Here is a 16,664-nt window from a genome sequence, read left to right as displayed (position 1 = left end):
GATAAATTTTGTTCCATAGGAGTGTTGACCGACCTAGCAGCAAGGTAGCCTGCATCCTCCAGTATTTCAAGGGCATATTTACGTTGTGAAATAGCGACCCCCTTGCTAGAACGTGCAATCTCTATACCCAAGAAATATTTCAACTCACCGAGATCCTTCAACTTAAATTGTCTCATGAGAACATTTGTAACCTCCTCAATGTCTTGCAGACTATTTCCTGTGAGGATGACATCATCAACATAAATAAGAAGTGCAGTGAAGATGCTACCTCGGGTTCGGATGAAGAGTGAATAGTCTGACTTGGATTGATGAAAACCAGCAAGTTTGAGTGCTGTGGATAATTTTATGAACCATTGGCGAGAGGCTTGTTTGAGCCCGTACAGAGATTTGTGCAACTTGCATACACGAGTCTCTCCCTTTCGTCCAAAACCTGGAGGTAGGGACATATATACTTCTTTCTCAAGGTTGTCATGGAGAAACGCGTTATTGACGTCAAGCTGACGAAGATGCCAATGTTGAGTGGCAGCCACGACAAGAAGGAGACGGACAGTAACAAGCTTGGCAACCGGCGCAAAAGTCTCCCTGTAATCAAAACCTTCAATCTGATTGTAACCTTTGGCAACCAACCGTGCCTTGTAACGTTCAACCGTGCCATCAGGATTGAATTTGATTTTGTAAACCCATTTGCAACCAACGGGTTTCTTGTGCGGTGGCAGTGGTTGGAGAGACCATGTACCATTTTCTTGGAGAGCCTGAAGCTCTTGGTCCATAGCATGGCGCCATTAGGGGTCCTTGACAGCTTGGGAAAAGGTGGTGGGTGTTTTGATGGCTGAGATGGATGTGGCAAAAGGCCCTGTGGGAAGGAGACAATTTATCATAGGATATAACATGAGATAAAGGGTGAGAAGTACCTGCATGTCTAGCCAATGATGGAGGCGATGACGGTGGATCCCGAGTGGGCAATGAAACTTCCACATGGTAGTGTTGAAGATAACTGGGAGCATGGGTTGTTCGACGCAGCCAAGGTGCGGGTGTGGAGGTGGGATTAGAGTGTGGCGGAGATATAATGGGTTCAAGTGTGGTAGTGGTGTCATTATGGAATGGTGTGTTTGGTGGAATGTTAGGTGTGTCGGAAGGAATGGGCATGGCACTAGGTGTAGTTGTCGATAATGGGTCAATAGAGGCCATTGGAGTGGGAAACAATGTGGAATTGGGAGGAGGGGAAAGAATGGCGGCGGAGGTAGTGTAGGGAAATAATTGTTCATGAAAAACAACATCCCAAGAGATGAAGATTTGACCAGTTTCGAGATTGTAAACTCGGTAGCCCTTGGTACCATATGGGTATCCAAGGAAAAGGCAACGGATAGAACGGGCATGGAATTTAGTAGGGCGAGTATGGTGAGTAGAGGCAAAACACAAACAACCAAACACACGTAAATGTGTATAAGAAAGTGGTTTGTGAAAGAGAATTTTGTATGGAGTTTTGCCTTTAAGAACGGGAGTGTGAGTATGATTGATGAGATAAGCAGCGGTAAGGATGGAATCTCCCCAAAAAGATTTGGGAAGGTTGGCTTGAAAAAGTAAGGAGCGGGCAACATTTAGAAGGTGGCGATGCGTGTATTCGGCTACCCCATTCTGTTGTGGGGTGGAAACACAAGTGGTTTGAAGCATAATCCCTTTGTCAGAGTAGAAATTATGCATGGAGAATTTAGGACCATTATCACTGCGAATGACTTTGATGCGAGTAGAAAATTGTGTTTCAACATAGTTTATGAAGGAAATGAGAGATCCATGTGCATCGGATTTGCTATGTAATAGATAAATCCAAGTACAACGAGAAAAATCATCAACAATTGTAAGAAAGTATTTTGCCCCATTGAGTGATTGGATATGATATCCCCCCAAATATCAACATGAATTAATTGAAATGAAACTTTCGTAGTAATAGAACTCAATGGAAAAGAGTTACGAGTTTGCTTGGCAAGAGGACAAATGACACAATCATCAACTGAACAAAAATGAATATTTTTGGTAGACAAAGATATGGCCCATAGGCTCTTATTAGATAAATGACCTAAACGCTGGTGCCATACATGGGATGAGTTTGAAGGTGTAATTGTTGAGGCGGAATGACACCTAGATATCCTCGCAACTTCCAAGTAATAAAGTCCATTGCACTCAGTTCCCATCCCAATCATCTTTCCCGATCGTTGGTCTTGAACAATGCAAGATACATCAGTAAAAATTGCAGAACATAGGGATTTTTTTTTCTAATTTGGCTATTGAAATTAAGTTTAATCGGAATGATGGAACACATAAAACATTATAGAGCACAAGATTATCAGAAAACCGTATGGTGCCTATATGTGTTATGGGAGCCATGGCATGATTGGGCAGCTATACATGACGATTGCGAATTGGTGTCTTGGTGGTCATAAGAGTCGATGAGCAGATCATGTGATCTATAGCACCTATATCAAAAATCCACTCCTTATATGGGGTAAGAGAGTTTGCACAAACTGTGTTACCTGAAACGTTGCTCATTGTAGTTGCCGCATTCACTTGACTAGCCATGCTTCCTACTTTGTTTTGATCAATAAGGGCAAGGAGATCATGGTATTGATCTGCCGTGAGGTTGTAGGAGAATGGTGTGCTGTCAGTCTTGTCTGGTTGAAAACCTACATGATAAGCCTTTGAACGAGAATGAGAGTTTGCGTTCAAATGATTACTCTTATCACTGTGAGAGTTGGCCCTCTTAAGCTTGCGGCAAATGTCAATTGTCTGACCTCTGTGTCTGTAGTAGTCACATTTTAAGTGTGCCCGACAGTTTTCAGTGGAGTGACCAGTAAGGTGGCAACGATGGCAACGGACAGTGGAGAGTTGGGACAAAGGAGCTTTCCCTGTATGATTGAACCCTTCTCTAGCAGCAAAAGCCGCTGCCTCCGGTGTTTTACCCAGACCTTGTGAGGAGATGACTCGTTGTTTTTCGTCTTGATTGACAAGAGAGAACACTTTGTTAGCAGAAGGCAGTGGATCCATGAGAAGAATTTGACCACGTGCTGCTGCATAAACCTCATTGAGTCCCATAAGGAACTTGATGGTGCGTTGTGTCTGTTGGTATTGATGTAGAGTCTTGGCAATAGCCCTACTATAAGGTGGTAGAGGACAAAGTGCATCTCGTTTGTCCCAGAGACTTTTGAGCTTGGTGTAGTATTCACCAATGGTCATGTTGCCTTGCAAGCAATTATGGATCTCCTGCTCAATGTGAAAAAGGTACACACTGTTGGTGGTAGAGATTAGTTCCTTTAGGTCGTTCCAAACGGCAAGAGCACTATCGTTGTACATGACGCTTTGTCCTATTACAGGTGTTACTGTGTTGAGGATCCATCCTTTGACAAGAAGATCACAACGAGTCCATTGCTTTACCTCTGCGATGGATCCTACGGCAGGTTTGGTCACGGTTCCATCGATGAAACCGTATTTGTTCTTGGCAATAAGGGCATGAGCATGGCATGGCTCCAAAGAGGATAGTTCTCTTGATTCAGTGATTGGGTCACCAGGATAAGACCAGGTTGGTCCGAGTGCTGGAGATAGAAATGACCACTTGGATCATCGTGCCTATTGGTTTGTATCTTGGTTATCTCAGATTTTTCTGGGTCATTGCTGTTGATCTTTGCCATGAGTGTGGAGGCAAGGTGAAATAATGATTTGCAGTTGATGGTGTTTTACAAGAAGGGTTGAAGCCTAAGCTCCGATACCATGTGAAAATAGAGAAAAAGAACTATGTATGGTGTTGAGAAAATTGTATGTTATTTACGTCTCTGTTGATGATACATATAGGAGAAGGAACCCTTCTATACACTAACTTCTAGCACTAAGTCATGCCTAAACAATAGCATATAGATGTAAACATTGCCTAATTTATACATGCATTTAAGGTAATGGAATCAATAATATACTCTGCTAGTCAACGATCGTATCATTCTCCTTGATATCCTCCTTAACATAATATAATTAAACACATATTTTTCAATTTATATTTCTTTAACATTATATCCGCTACAAGGAGTTCTCTCGATCAAAAGAACACATGCTAACCATTTACTGATATGTGATTGGATTATTGAGCAACGATATATTCATAAATCCAACGTCATTTCTACGACAACACAACGCAATATATTGTTGAATTCTATTAAAGTTTTATCCCATAATTTTGTTCTCTATTTATCCCTGTAGATTATTGAATCTTTAGAGACACGTAACCATGCTTTGCATAATGCTTCGTCTTCGGGTACACTCCAAATTAAGATTTTTTTCCCTCTAAGTGCGTCCTCGAGTGTTCCTCCTCATGTGGACATTAGTATTTTGAGGTTGGTCTTGAGTAGGAAAGTGAGATAGACCCCAAAAAAATTAAGGATTAAATGTATATGGCGAGAATTGTGAATTAAATGGGAATTGTTGTGAAAATGGTGATTCGTAATCATTTTTTGATGGTGGATGAGAATTGTATAATGGATTGAAAAAAGGAGGACGTGAATCTGTAGTAGTAGAAGATTGGAGTAAAAAGAAAATGAGACTGAGAATAAGAAAAAGTGAGATTGAAAGTGAGAGATATTTGTATACAATTAATACAGACGTTACAACTCATATTACTATTGCCCAAAAGAGGGTAAAAAAAATTTGGGCAAAAAAAAAAAAACACTTGCTATCAAACTTAAGACCCACAAATTGTGATCCGTATTCTCTATCAAACTCTCTACATTTAGAGAGCCCAATAAATAAAGCATAAAGACCAATAAATGGAGCCCAATATTTGGAGAGGAGTGTTTCTACCACTAAAGCATTCTGTTAAGGGCAGTAAGGTTACTTCCTTTTGTTTTATGTACTTAAAGTTGTTTATGTTTTCTTGGTCAAGTTCACTATAGAATGTTGACTAAGCTTAGTTTATTGTGTTTTATTTTGTGTGGCTGTAATGCAAGTTCTAGGATCTTCTAAAAGGTGCAATAGTCTTAGTCTTGCTGTAATTGTGTATGAGAAGTTATGGTATGAAGGTTTTATGGTGAACTATTTTTTCTTCTCTGTGATACCTCTTTTTCAGATCCAGTAATACACTTTGCCTTCAAGGAGCTTCTGTTGCCTATCACGAAAGCAAGTAGAAGCTATAATTGACAGTGGTATCGGAGTGCTTGGTGATCTTATAGGACATGGGAAGAAGAGGAAGATGTCTGAGAGTTCTGGTTTACCCACTCCTCCAGTATTTATGGGTGAAGGTTATGACTTTTGGGCAGTTAAGATGGAAGCTATTCTTAATGCTTATGACCTATAGAGTTCAGTAGAGAAGGGGTTTGATCCAGATGCTCTCTCAGATGACTCAACTGTGGCACAGATCAAGGCACAGAAGGAGTCCCAAACAAAGAATTTCAAGGCCCTTTCTTTTATTCATGGTGCACGTAGAGGGCAGAATCTACAATCAAAGATTTATATTGTTGAGCCACCAGCAACCTGTATTCTGGATAGAAGAAACAGAATAAGAACGTTGCACCTGTGTGGTACCTGCCAAAGACACTCTGACGCTCAAATTAGAATGATGATCAAAGGCCCTTTGTGAATAATAATCAAATATTAACGCTATGAATATATAAAGAGGCTAGAATGTCGTTCCGGGATGGGGATCAAGATTGTATCTGAAGTAGAATGTCAACTAGAAAAAGGTCGCTCTCAAGAAAACAAGGCAGAAACTTGGTCAGAATTCCGATCCCTCTCCTCTTGCCCCGCTCCTCTTATTTATCCACCTGTTCTTGCCAGGTTACCGTTTCATACAAGCCCAATTTTCCCTCTCACTTCTCTCTAACCCTTCTGACGCTACTCTATGATGGGACACGGGGTGACTCTAGGTGTCAAAAGCTAGACCTATTGTGTCAGTGGGTAGGTTGAGGATATCCTCTTGTATCAAAGTCAAATTGTTCAGATTGCTTCCTGCAACACTCCAAGTACATATACGTGTGTTTATGCAACACGAAGTGAGAGAGTTAAAGAGTGAGACTACAATAATCTCGGGTCGAAGAGAAAGAAGCTTCCTTCTAGGTTTTGAAGTTCTTTCAGGTCTTCGACTGTCGAAGACACGTGTCCTCAACAAAGTCGTTATGGTCGAATCGAACTAGGCTTCTACCGTTGCTTCTAGGTTTTTGCCATTATAGTGCAGTCTCAGAAGTTATCTTCTCTAGGATTGTTGGCTTGAAAACTGCCAAACAAGCCTGGAAGAAGTTACAAGAGGAATTTCAAGGGAGTGCTAGGGTTAGGTCAGTTAAACTCTTGACACTGAAAATGGAGTTTGAACTGCAGAGAATGAAGGAAGGAGATTCTGTGAAGGATTACTCAGATAAGCTTATTGGCTTGGTAAATCAGATGAGGTTATATGGGGAGGATCTCTCTGATCAAAAAGTAGTGGAGAAGATGTTAATTAGTTTGCTAGAGAAATTTGAAGCAAAGGTCTCAGCTATTGAGAAGTCTTGTGATCTTACACAGCTCACAGTCTCTGAGTTATGTAGTAAACTATAGGCCCAAGAGCAAAGGGCTTTAATGAGGCATCCTCCTCAAAGGATGGTAAGAAAACTGGTCAGAACAAGGGAGGGAAGGGTAAGTCTATTGAAGGTTCTGATCAAACACAGAAGAAAGGAAAGTTTCCTCCATGTGGAACTTGTAAAAGGACAAACCACTTGGAGAAAGATTGCAGATATAAGGGAAAGCCTCAAGTGCAATGTTGGTACTGTAAAAAGATGGGACATATTGAGAAGAATTGTAATCAGAAGCAGGCCTCTGACAAGCAGCCTACTCAGCAAGCAAATTGCACAGATGAAGAACACCAAAGTCATAAAGATCATTTGTTCATGGCACAACATTGTGTAAATGGTGTTGCTTCTAATGTATGGCTTATTGACAGTGGATGTACCAGTCACATGGCCAAAGAGATTGGGATGTTTAAATATCTGGACAGGTCTGTGAAGACTAAAGTGACTTTGGGGAATAGTAGTGTAGTTGAGGCTCAGGGAAGAAGTACAGTGGTGGTGAACACTAAAAAAGGTATGAAGCTTATAACTGATGTTCTGTACATTCCTAGTTTGCACAATAATTTATTGAGTGTTTCACAAATGATGAAGAGAGGTTACTCTTTGGTATTCAAAGATAGTTACTGCACAGTTTTGAATTCTAATAATGTTGAAGTAGTCAAAGTGCAAATGTCTGGGAATAGTTTTCCATTGCATTGTGAATTGATGATGCATACTTCTTACACTGCTAAGGTTGATGAAACATGGCTGTGGCATAAGAGGTATGTCATTTCAATCTCAAAGGATTGAAGTTGGTAAAGGAAAATGAGTTTGTTAGGGACATGACTGATATTGATGATAGTACAGTAGTATGTGAAGTATGCCAGTTGGGCAAGATGCACAGAAAGTCTATGTGAAGCATGCCAGTTGGGCAAGATGCACAGAAAGTCTTTCCCTGCAAATTCAAATTGGAGAGCAAAGAAGAAATTGGAGTTGATCCATACTGATGTTTGTGGTCCTATGAGTGTGAAGTCTTTTAACAGCAACAAATATTTCATACTCTCTATTGATGACTACACAAGAATGACTTGGGTGTATTTTTTGAGCAACAAGTCACAAGTTTTTAATGTATTCAAGAAGTTTAAGGCTATGATAGAAGCTCAGAGTGGGAAGCAAATCAAGACCATAAGGTCTGACAATGGGAAGAAGTATACCTCCACAACTTTCAATCAATATTGTGAAGAAGTTGGTGTGGTACATCAACTTACAGTCAGTTATTCCCCAGAGCAAGATGGAGTTTCAGAAAGGAAAAATAGGACATTTATGGAAATAGCTAGGTGCATGATTATGGAGAAGCATCTACCAAAAAGTTTTGGGCTGAAGCTGTTTACGCAGCAGTCTATCTTCTGAATAGATTACCTACTGTGTCTATTGAAGGTATGACACCAACTGAGGCCTGATTTGGCTCTAAACCATCTGCCAAACATCTAAGGGTGTTTGGCTCATTATGTTACACTCATATTCCAGCTGTTAAGAGAACCAAGCTTGATGAGAAGGCTAAAAAGGGTATATTCTTGGGTTATTCTGCATAGGCCAAAGGGTATAGAGTGTACAACTTGCAAACAGACAAGATCATTGTAAGTATAGACATGGTAGTGGATGAAGAAGCCTATTGGGACTGGGACAAAAAGACAGTGATGAGGTCTGCAGGTTCTCAGTTGGCATCTAATTCTAATTCAAGCTCTGTTAGTATGATTAATCAAGGTGCTAAAGTTACTACTGATGAAGTTTCTGTATAGAAGACCAAGTCACTTGTAGAAGTGTATGAAAGCTGCAATATGGCAGTGGCAGAGCCTACCACATATGAAGAAGCATGTACGTTTGTGGAGTGGCAGCAGGCTATGAAAGATGAGATTGATGTGATTAATAAAAATTCTACCTGGCAGCTCACTTCCAAACCTAAAACTCAGAATGTAATTTGTGTAAAATGGGTCTTTAGGACCAAACTTAATCCTGATGGGTCTGTAAACAGGTACAAAGCAAGGTTAGTTATGAAGGGGTATGCTCAGCTACCGGGATCAGACTATGGTGACACCTTTTCTCCAATTGCTAGACATGATATTGTGAGAATGTTGATTGCCCTAGCAGCTAAGGAAGCGTGGAAAATTTTTCATTTGGATGTTAAGTCAGCATTCTTGAATGGCTTCCTTGAAGAGGTAATCTATGTTAAACAGCCTCAAGGGTTCATCATCCCTGGTAAGGAGGAGATGGTGTATAGGCTGACCAAGGCACTGTATGGTTTGAAGCAGGCTCCTAGAGCCTAGTATAGTAGAGTTGATAACTACCTCTTGATGCATGGTTTTAGGAGGAGCAGTAATGAACCCACTATGTACACCAGAAATGATAATCACAGGCTTATAGTTTCACTATATGTAGATGATTTTTCCATTACTGGCAGCTGTCCAGCTGAAGTGCAAAGATTTAAAATGGAGATGATAACTGAGTTTGAAATGTCTGATCTTGGAGAAATGTCTTATTTTCTAGGAATGGAGATAAGTCAATGCAGTAGTGGGATCTTTCTTTCTCAAAGAAAGTATGCCCTGGATGTCTTGAAGAAATTCAAAATGGAGCGTTGTAAGGGTACAACAACATCATTGGCAGTAAATGTAAAGTTGTCAGTGAATGATGGAGAAGAACCAACAGATGCTTCAATTTATAGAAGTCTTATTGGGAGTTTGCTGTATTTGACAGCATCTAGGCCTGATTTGATGCACCCTGCAAGTCTTTTATCCAGATTTATGAAGGCTCCAAGCAAGTGTCACTTTGGGGCAATAAAAAGGGTACTTAGGTACCTGAAATCAAGTATGGATTATTGGATTTGGTATGACAGTTGTGAAGGGGGTGCACTTGAAGGATATGCAGACAGTGATTGGGCAGGGAATGTGGATGACTTCAAGAGTACCTCTAGTTATTTATTCTCTTTTGGTTATGGAGTTTTCTCTTGGAACTCCAAGAAACAAAGTGTGGTTGCACAGTGCCACAATCAACTGCTGAAGCAGAATTTGTCTCAGCAGCTGCAGCCTCTAATCAGGCTTTATGGTTAAGGAAGTTGCTGGTTGATGTTGGGCAGGAGTAGGGTGAGGCTGCTGTCATTCACTGTGACAATAAATCAGCAATTGCCATCACTGAAAAATCCTATGCAACATGGAAGGACTAAGCACATGGATGTGAAGTACTATGCTATAAGAGAAGCAGTGAAGAATGGTGAGATTGTAATGGTGTACTGCAAGTCTGAGGAGCAACTTGCTGATGGTTTAACCAAAGCTCTTCCTAGAGCTAGGTTTGAAATTCTGAGAGCCAGAATGGGGGTTACAAAGAAGCACCCTAAGGAGGAGTGTTAAGGGTAGTAAGGTTACTTCCTTTTGTTTTATGTACTTAAAGTTGTTTATGTTTTCTTGGTCAAGTCCGTTGTAGAATGTTGACTAAGCTTAGTTTATTGTGTTTCATTTTGTGTGGATGTAATGCAAGTTCTAGGGTCTTCTAAAAGGTGTAATAGCCTTAGTCTTGCTGTAATTGTGTAAGAGAAGTTATGGTATGAAGGTTTTATGGTGAACTATTTTTTCTTCTCTGTAATACCTCTCTTTAAGATCCAATAATACACTTTGCCTTCAAGTAGTTTCTGTTGCTTATCACGGAAGCAAGTAGAAGCTATAATTGACACATTCTAACTCTTCAAACAAATATAACATCTGATAAAGAGCAATTAATAAAAAGCACTCCCACTGTCGATGCGGATGCTCTTAAGAGGCTGTAGATCTGATTTGAGAGACTGCAACAGCTTCTTGTTGAGTTAATTTGAAGATTGTGAAGAATTGACTCAAATAAAAGAAATTTGTTAAAAATAATTTCTTTTCTTCTGACACTCCTCATTGGTGGCTCATTCTTCCCAAGCATTGAACTTTTAATAACATCGCCACATCAAACAAACAGTCTGTGCAGTGTGAACAAAATGAATATGTTAAGATTTACATCTTTGGTTTAATATTCTTCTCTAATCTTAGATTTCTCTGTATCTGTGATTGCCTCTCGAAGGCTCTTCTACTCTCTTGTCAAGTGGAAACCTAGGCCTTTAGTTGTGGGCCTTCTGTTTCGGATCATATTCTATTCTATTGGGTCAGCTTTTCTTGTATCATGCCTTTAGGTCTATCATTCTTACTGATGGACCCAGTCATTATTTCATTTGAATTTTATTTATTGTTTATTCGGTCACGTCATCAAGTGGCCGTTTGAAGTAGTAAATTTATCTTGTAGCCGTTAAAGACATGCATTGAGTTTAATCAATGAAATTTTAGCTCTTCTTCTCTCTCCATCTTTTTTCTTCTTACATTCTACATATCTTTCAATTATACAAAACAAACAGACTACGACATTCAATTTATTTTGCTTTATTTTAATATTTGAATAATGTTTGTCCTCAATCTCCATGTGACAATGATGACAAGAAAAATATATTCCACAAAATATATATATTCTTAAAATGAGATCTCAAGCCGCCCTCACCCACATTTGTTAAAAAAATTCACCTCAAATTGCATTTAAGAAAAATCTTTTTCCAGAGTATAGTTGAGGGCATAACTAAACCATTTAGGACCCGTTTAGTCCAATGTAATACGATAGTAATTGTAATCCATTTATAAGTAATCTAATTGTGGTAATATGATTATAAGATAATCCTATTAAGGTGTTTGGTTTACAAAATGGAAATATAATACATTTTTCAGTGTTTTTCAAAATTATCCAACATATTTTAATCATGGACTAGTCTCTTTGCCACTTCATATTTATGATGAGATTGTGTCTATCCACACAATATAATATATAGATATACATATACATACAATCAGGTTATATACATTCGGTGGATATATATATATACACATACACACCTATGTAATAAGCTACAGGTCTATATACACACCTGTAGCTTATTACACACACATGTATATATTATGTGCGTACAGGTGTGTACATACATGTGCACGGGTGTTTGTGTATATATGCATAGGTGCACAGCAGCACAGGTGTGTGTATATATATATGCACATGTATATATTACATACGAACATGTGTATATTACCCACATACTAAATAACATAAAAAAGTGTGGAGGGTGACTTATTATTGGGTGTCACTATAATTTGGAGGGTATTATAGTCAAAACAATGTTAAAATCCTTCTGTAATCCAAATACATGCTTTTAATCAGTATTTGGATTCCTAGTTTTTTGTAGATATCTTGAGCACCAATATTTGGATTTGTAATGTTTCTTTAGTTCATATCAAACATTGTAAAGTAATGAGATTCAAATTACCATTCCATTACTTGACGAACCAAACGGGCTCTTAGTTAAATGGTTTTTCACAAACAAACCATTTAATTTTGTAATTCAAATATGTCGTTGTCATCCATAAGTTTGTGTTTCGGTCAAGAATCATTTCTAATGCAACAAAAGCTTTGAAAATTACATTTAATTATATTCGCTTTCATTATGTCTTATTCGGACCAGGTTGGACACCGATTCTCGGTTCAACTTGTTGATTTAGCCGGTCCAGTACAATTATTAAAACACTTGTTAGAATTCAAATTATAGTTGGCTACAACTAAATAATCAAACTCTACGGGTGATTCTCTCTGGTACAATTCGTAACAATCAACACACTAATTTGCATATTGTGTTGAACCAACCACTACACTTGGAAGCGGGGTGCCATATACAAAAACAATGCTTTGTGAAGAACAATTATTTTGTGATTGATAAGTCGTCCACGAATCAGTGAATATAAACTTGGGTGTTTTCTCCATAAAAGGTACCAAAGTTTATAGAAGCCAAGCAGAGCTTATTCGTGTGGTTTGGTTTCTTTCAAAAAATAAAGGGTCAAATTTTAACTTTACTTGAAAAAGTTTATCATCATTTAATGTAGGTAGAACACTTTCTCTTATAAGCCCTCGTATGCCTTTGAGTATAACAACATTTAATGACTTTTAACCACATTTGTTGGTTGAATGAAACACATCAAGTGAAAAGTATATCATCATTTAATGTAGGCAAAATACTTTCTCTCTCATATGCTTTTCAGCATATATAACAACATTTAATGACTTTTAGAATGCGTTTGGATTGAGGGAATTGAGAAAGAGAGGAGAAGAGAAATAAAATTTCCTTCCAACATTTAATGTTTAGGGGTTTTACAATAAAAATATTTATAGTGGGTTTAAGGTGAAGAGACAATAACCAAAGTATCTTTACTAAAGTTAGGGCCATTTATAAAATTCTCCACATGGAACAAACCTTCCCTAATAAAAAGCTTCATCATCAACAATCTCAAATCAAAAAATGCTTAAACACTTTCTCAAAAGGTCTCAAGTAATATTCTAAGCACCTACATTATTTGCAAATAAAAAGTCAAAATTTTTAACCTTGACAAAAAACACTTGTTTTTAAATTCAATTACACAGTACATCAACGCAAGAAAGTTGCATATGTATGTAGAGATGTAAAGTGGGCTATGTCAGGCTGGGACCTAGAACGGGGTAGGCCGACCTACTAAATATTAAAAAGGAAAATTTCAGGCCAATACCTCTAAGTATACTTTTGGACATTTAGGTCCACTCAAAAAACACATGGACATATAAGTATTCCTGAAAATATCAATTACATCACTATCCTCGCTATATACCAATTCATGTTACTGTTGAAGTAGTAACATGAAAGAAAAAGTCTCAAATCCAAACGGTTTAGATGACGGTTCGCTACACCACTACCGCCGTTGGTCTCTCCTCATTGAGATGCAGAATGCTTAATCAGATTCCGTCCAAAACGAACACCGAAAAGGAAGATTCGAAGTTGAGCCGTTTTGTTCGCGTAATGTTACTATTTCAGACTGTAACATAGATGTTAAAAAGACACTACTCTCGCTATATACCATTTCATGTTACTGTTTTTAAACAGTAACATAAAAGAAAAGGTCTTAAATCCATACGATTGCGACGACGGTAGCTACACTACCACCGTCGTTAGACTTTCCTTAATGAGATGCACAATACCCTGCAGATTTCGTCTAAAACGGCCACCGAAAAGGAAGACCCAAAGTTAGCCCGTTTTGTTCTCATAATGTTACTGTTTCAAAATGTAACATAGACATTAAAAAGTTCATCTATGTCATATAATGCTAATATTTTGATTGTATATTTTTACAGTTTCAAAACATAGATGATTAAGAAAGTAAGTCAAATTATTTGATTGTATAATGTTATATTTTCAAAATAGTAACATTGAAACTGTAACATTATAATTGTAAGATCTCATGTCTGTACAATTTCAGATTTGAACTCAATACAAACTCATACAATATCTCAGATCTAAGAAGATGAAGAAGAAGAATAAAAATAAGAAGATGAAGGATAAGAAAATGAAGAAGATGATGGTGGAGGTACGACTAAAAGTGGCAGTGGTGAAAATGGATGGAAGATTTCTTAGATTTTGGAATTCTTATGCCTATACCTATTGAAGAAGAAGAGAAAATATGAGAATATGAAATTATTAATTTTTTAAAAGAGGCACCTATGTGAAAAAAATGTACTTATTTGGGAAAAAAAGATTTTCACATGTAAGTATCCATAAGTTGTCAAAGTGGTACTTATATGGAATTTGCTCATATTAAAACCGTGCTATACATTGGGTTGGCCTACATATCGAAAAAAAATACTTAAATACAAACGTCCAAAATGGCCACTATTAAAGTTTTTGAGGTATTTACTTCCTTTTCGATGATAAATTCAAAACACTAATAGAAAATACCAACTCCAAATAATAACTATAAATGTGTTAATTTTTGGGACAATTTGGTCCATGCATTATTATCCTCATTCACTCTATAAATAGGAGTTTCTACTAAATCATTTTTTCACAATCTCTCTATCGATGCAATTTTTACACCAAGGGACAAAAGTGATGTAGAGAAAGAAAGAACGTATAAAATAATATAAGAACACAAAGATATACATGGTTTGACAATTTGCCTAGTCCACGGAGGTCTGATCTTTTATTAAAGAAGTGAGTGTCTCAAATGTTGAAATGATACGTGTATTTATAGTGTTAGAAGACTTGATGCGGTTATAGAGGTTGGGTGCGGTTGTGTCGTCTTTCTTGAAATATGATAACCTTCTGCAACCCTAGAGTAACTGCTATCTAAACTGCCTCTTTCTTGGCATTTGAATCAAAGCAGTTGGATTTGTAGAACTCCTTATCCTTTTACTCATACGGAAGAAATAAGCTTATGTACTTATCTTCATTGTGTACGTATCTTTAAGTATTTCCTTCACAAATACCCCCAGCCTTTTAATTTTACCCTAAGAATGTTAGGATAAATCTAAAGGTTTTTTGTTCTTATTCAAAAACAATCTCCTAGTAGCATTAGGAGTCTTTGTATCTACTATAAATACTAGTCATTCTTCATTCTGTGAAAATTTTTCACAACCTCTATTGAAAAATATCGTTTCTGCACTTCAAGAGGTAATTCTAAGGCTTTGTTTTGGTAGGGGACTGCATCTTTTGTTCTTATTCAAAAACAATCTCCTAGTAGCATTAGGGAGATGCACTCCTAATGCTACTAGGAGATTGTTTTTGAATAAGAACAAAAACCTTTAATTTATCCTGACATTCATAGGGTAAATTAAAAGGCTGGGGGTATTTGTGGAGGAAATACTTAAAGATACGTACACAATGAAGATACGTACATGAGCTTATTTCTTCCGTATGAGTAAAAGAATAAGGAGTTCTATAGATCCAACTGTTTTGGTTCAAATGCCAAAAAGGAGGCGGTTTAGACAACAGTTACTATAGGGCTACAGGAGGTTATCATATTTCAAGAAAGACGCACAACCGCACCCAACCTCCATAACCGCATCAGACCTTTTAACACTATAAATACATGTATCATTCCAACATTTGAGACACTTACTCACTACTTGAATGAAAGATCAGATCTCCGTGGACTAGGCAAGTTGTCAAAACACGTATGCTCTTGTGTCTTTCTTATTTTATACGTTCTTTCTACATTGCTTTTCCTTTGGTGTAAAAATTACATCGACAATTTGAGACACTCACTTCTTTAATAAAAGATCAGACCTCTGTGAACTAGGCAAGTTGCCAAACCACGTATATCATTGTGTTCTTGTATTATTTTATACGTTCTTTCTTTCTACATCACTTTTTTCCCTCAGTGTAAAAATTGTATCGACAATCTCATAATCTTATTATTCTCATTTTTCTCTAATACTCTCAAATATTTTAAATCGTCATGCAGCCCCCGACCCTCCACAGTGCCCCCTCTCATCTCAAATCTTGGTTGCGTCCCGATCATTCGTATTTAAAGAAACCCAATGCATTTGAGCATCTCTGGCTCCTCACCCGCCTCTAAGAAATTTGGTTGCACCATAAAATAGACACAGAAACGGATCAACGTTGTTGATGGCATAACGATGATGTGTGTTATAGAATTTAAGAGTATTAAAATGACGGAGAGAAATTAGAGTCATGAGATATTGTAGAGTTTGTTATAAAAAGTATAGTTGAGTGCATTATTTATATGAATTTGAGGGCTCTACAATTCTTTCACTTGATCCGACAACTACCCTTTCATAGAGCACTTGCAATAGGTAGGATTTAATAGTCCATGGATCCTAAAAATTAGAAATTTGTTGGGCTATGGACTCACCTTGCAACACAACAATGGTTTTTAATTGTCTCAAATTGAATGGGCCAAGCATGGGGGAAAAGGTGTTTGGATTGTCCCCATGTTGGCTCATCTTGTATAAAATGAGATCCACTTCAACATATACACACATTTTTACATAAAAATCAATGTTAAGCCCCACCTTTATTACATAAAAATTAAGTCAACAAATTTATATACATTTTATTGACCCAACCCCATCAACAAAACACATTCTTCAATATATTTTGTTGACACCAACAAAATTACACCATTACAATTGCTCTTACCACCTGTTTTGTTGTTTAACATCACATGTCGACATAATTAGTAATGATTTGTA

At 37.6% G+C, this 16,664-nt stretch overlaps 1 protein-coding gene across 1 annotated transcript; it reads right to left on the bottom strand.

Annotated features, from left to right (window-relative positions):
• Nucleotides 1–2,397: 2,397 nt before the first annotated feature.
• LOC120014200 lies at nt 2,398–3,345 on the bottom strand. The gene has a single exon (XM_038866120.1). It carries the CDS (start codon nt 3,343–3,345, stop codon nt 2,398–2,400), a length of 948 nt encoding a protein of 315 aa, XP_038722048.1.
• Nucleotides 3,346–16,664: the final 13,319 nt, after the last annotated feature.

This window comes from Tripterygium wilfordii, chromosome 14 (assembly GCF_013401445.1).
Source record: "Tripterygium wilfordii isolate XIE 37 chromosome 14, ASM1340144v1, whole genome shotgun sequence".
NCBI classification, from domain to species: Eukaryota; Viridiplantae; Streptophyta; class Magnoliopsida; order Celastrales; family Celastraceae; genus Tripterygium; species Tripterygium wilfordii.
Note: the sequence above shows the minus strand (reverse complement) of the source record. Positions and strands in the feature narration are given on the sequence as shown.

What these genes read in the sequence shown, in the direction of transcription:
- LOC120014200 (XM_038866120.1), bottom strand. Translation starts at nt 3,345, where the DNA reads ATGTACAACGATAGTGCTCTTGCCGTTTGGAACGACCTAAAGGAACTA.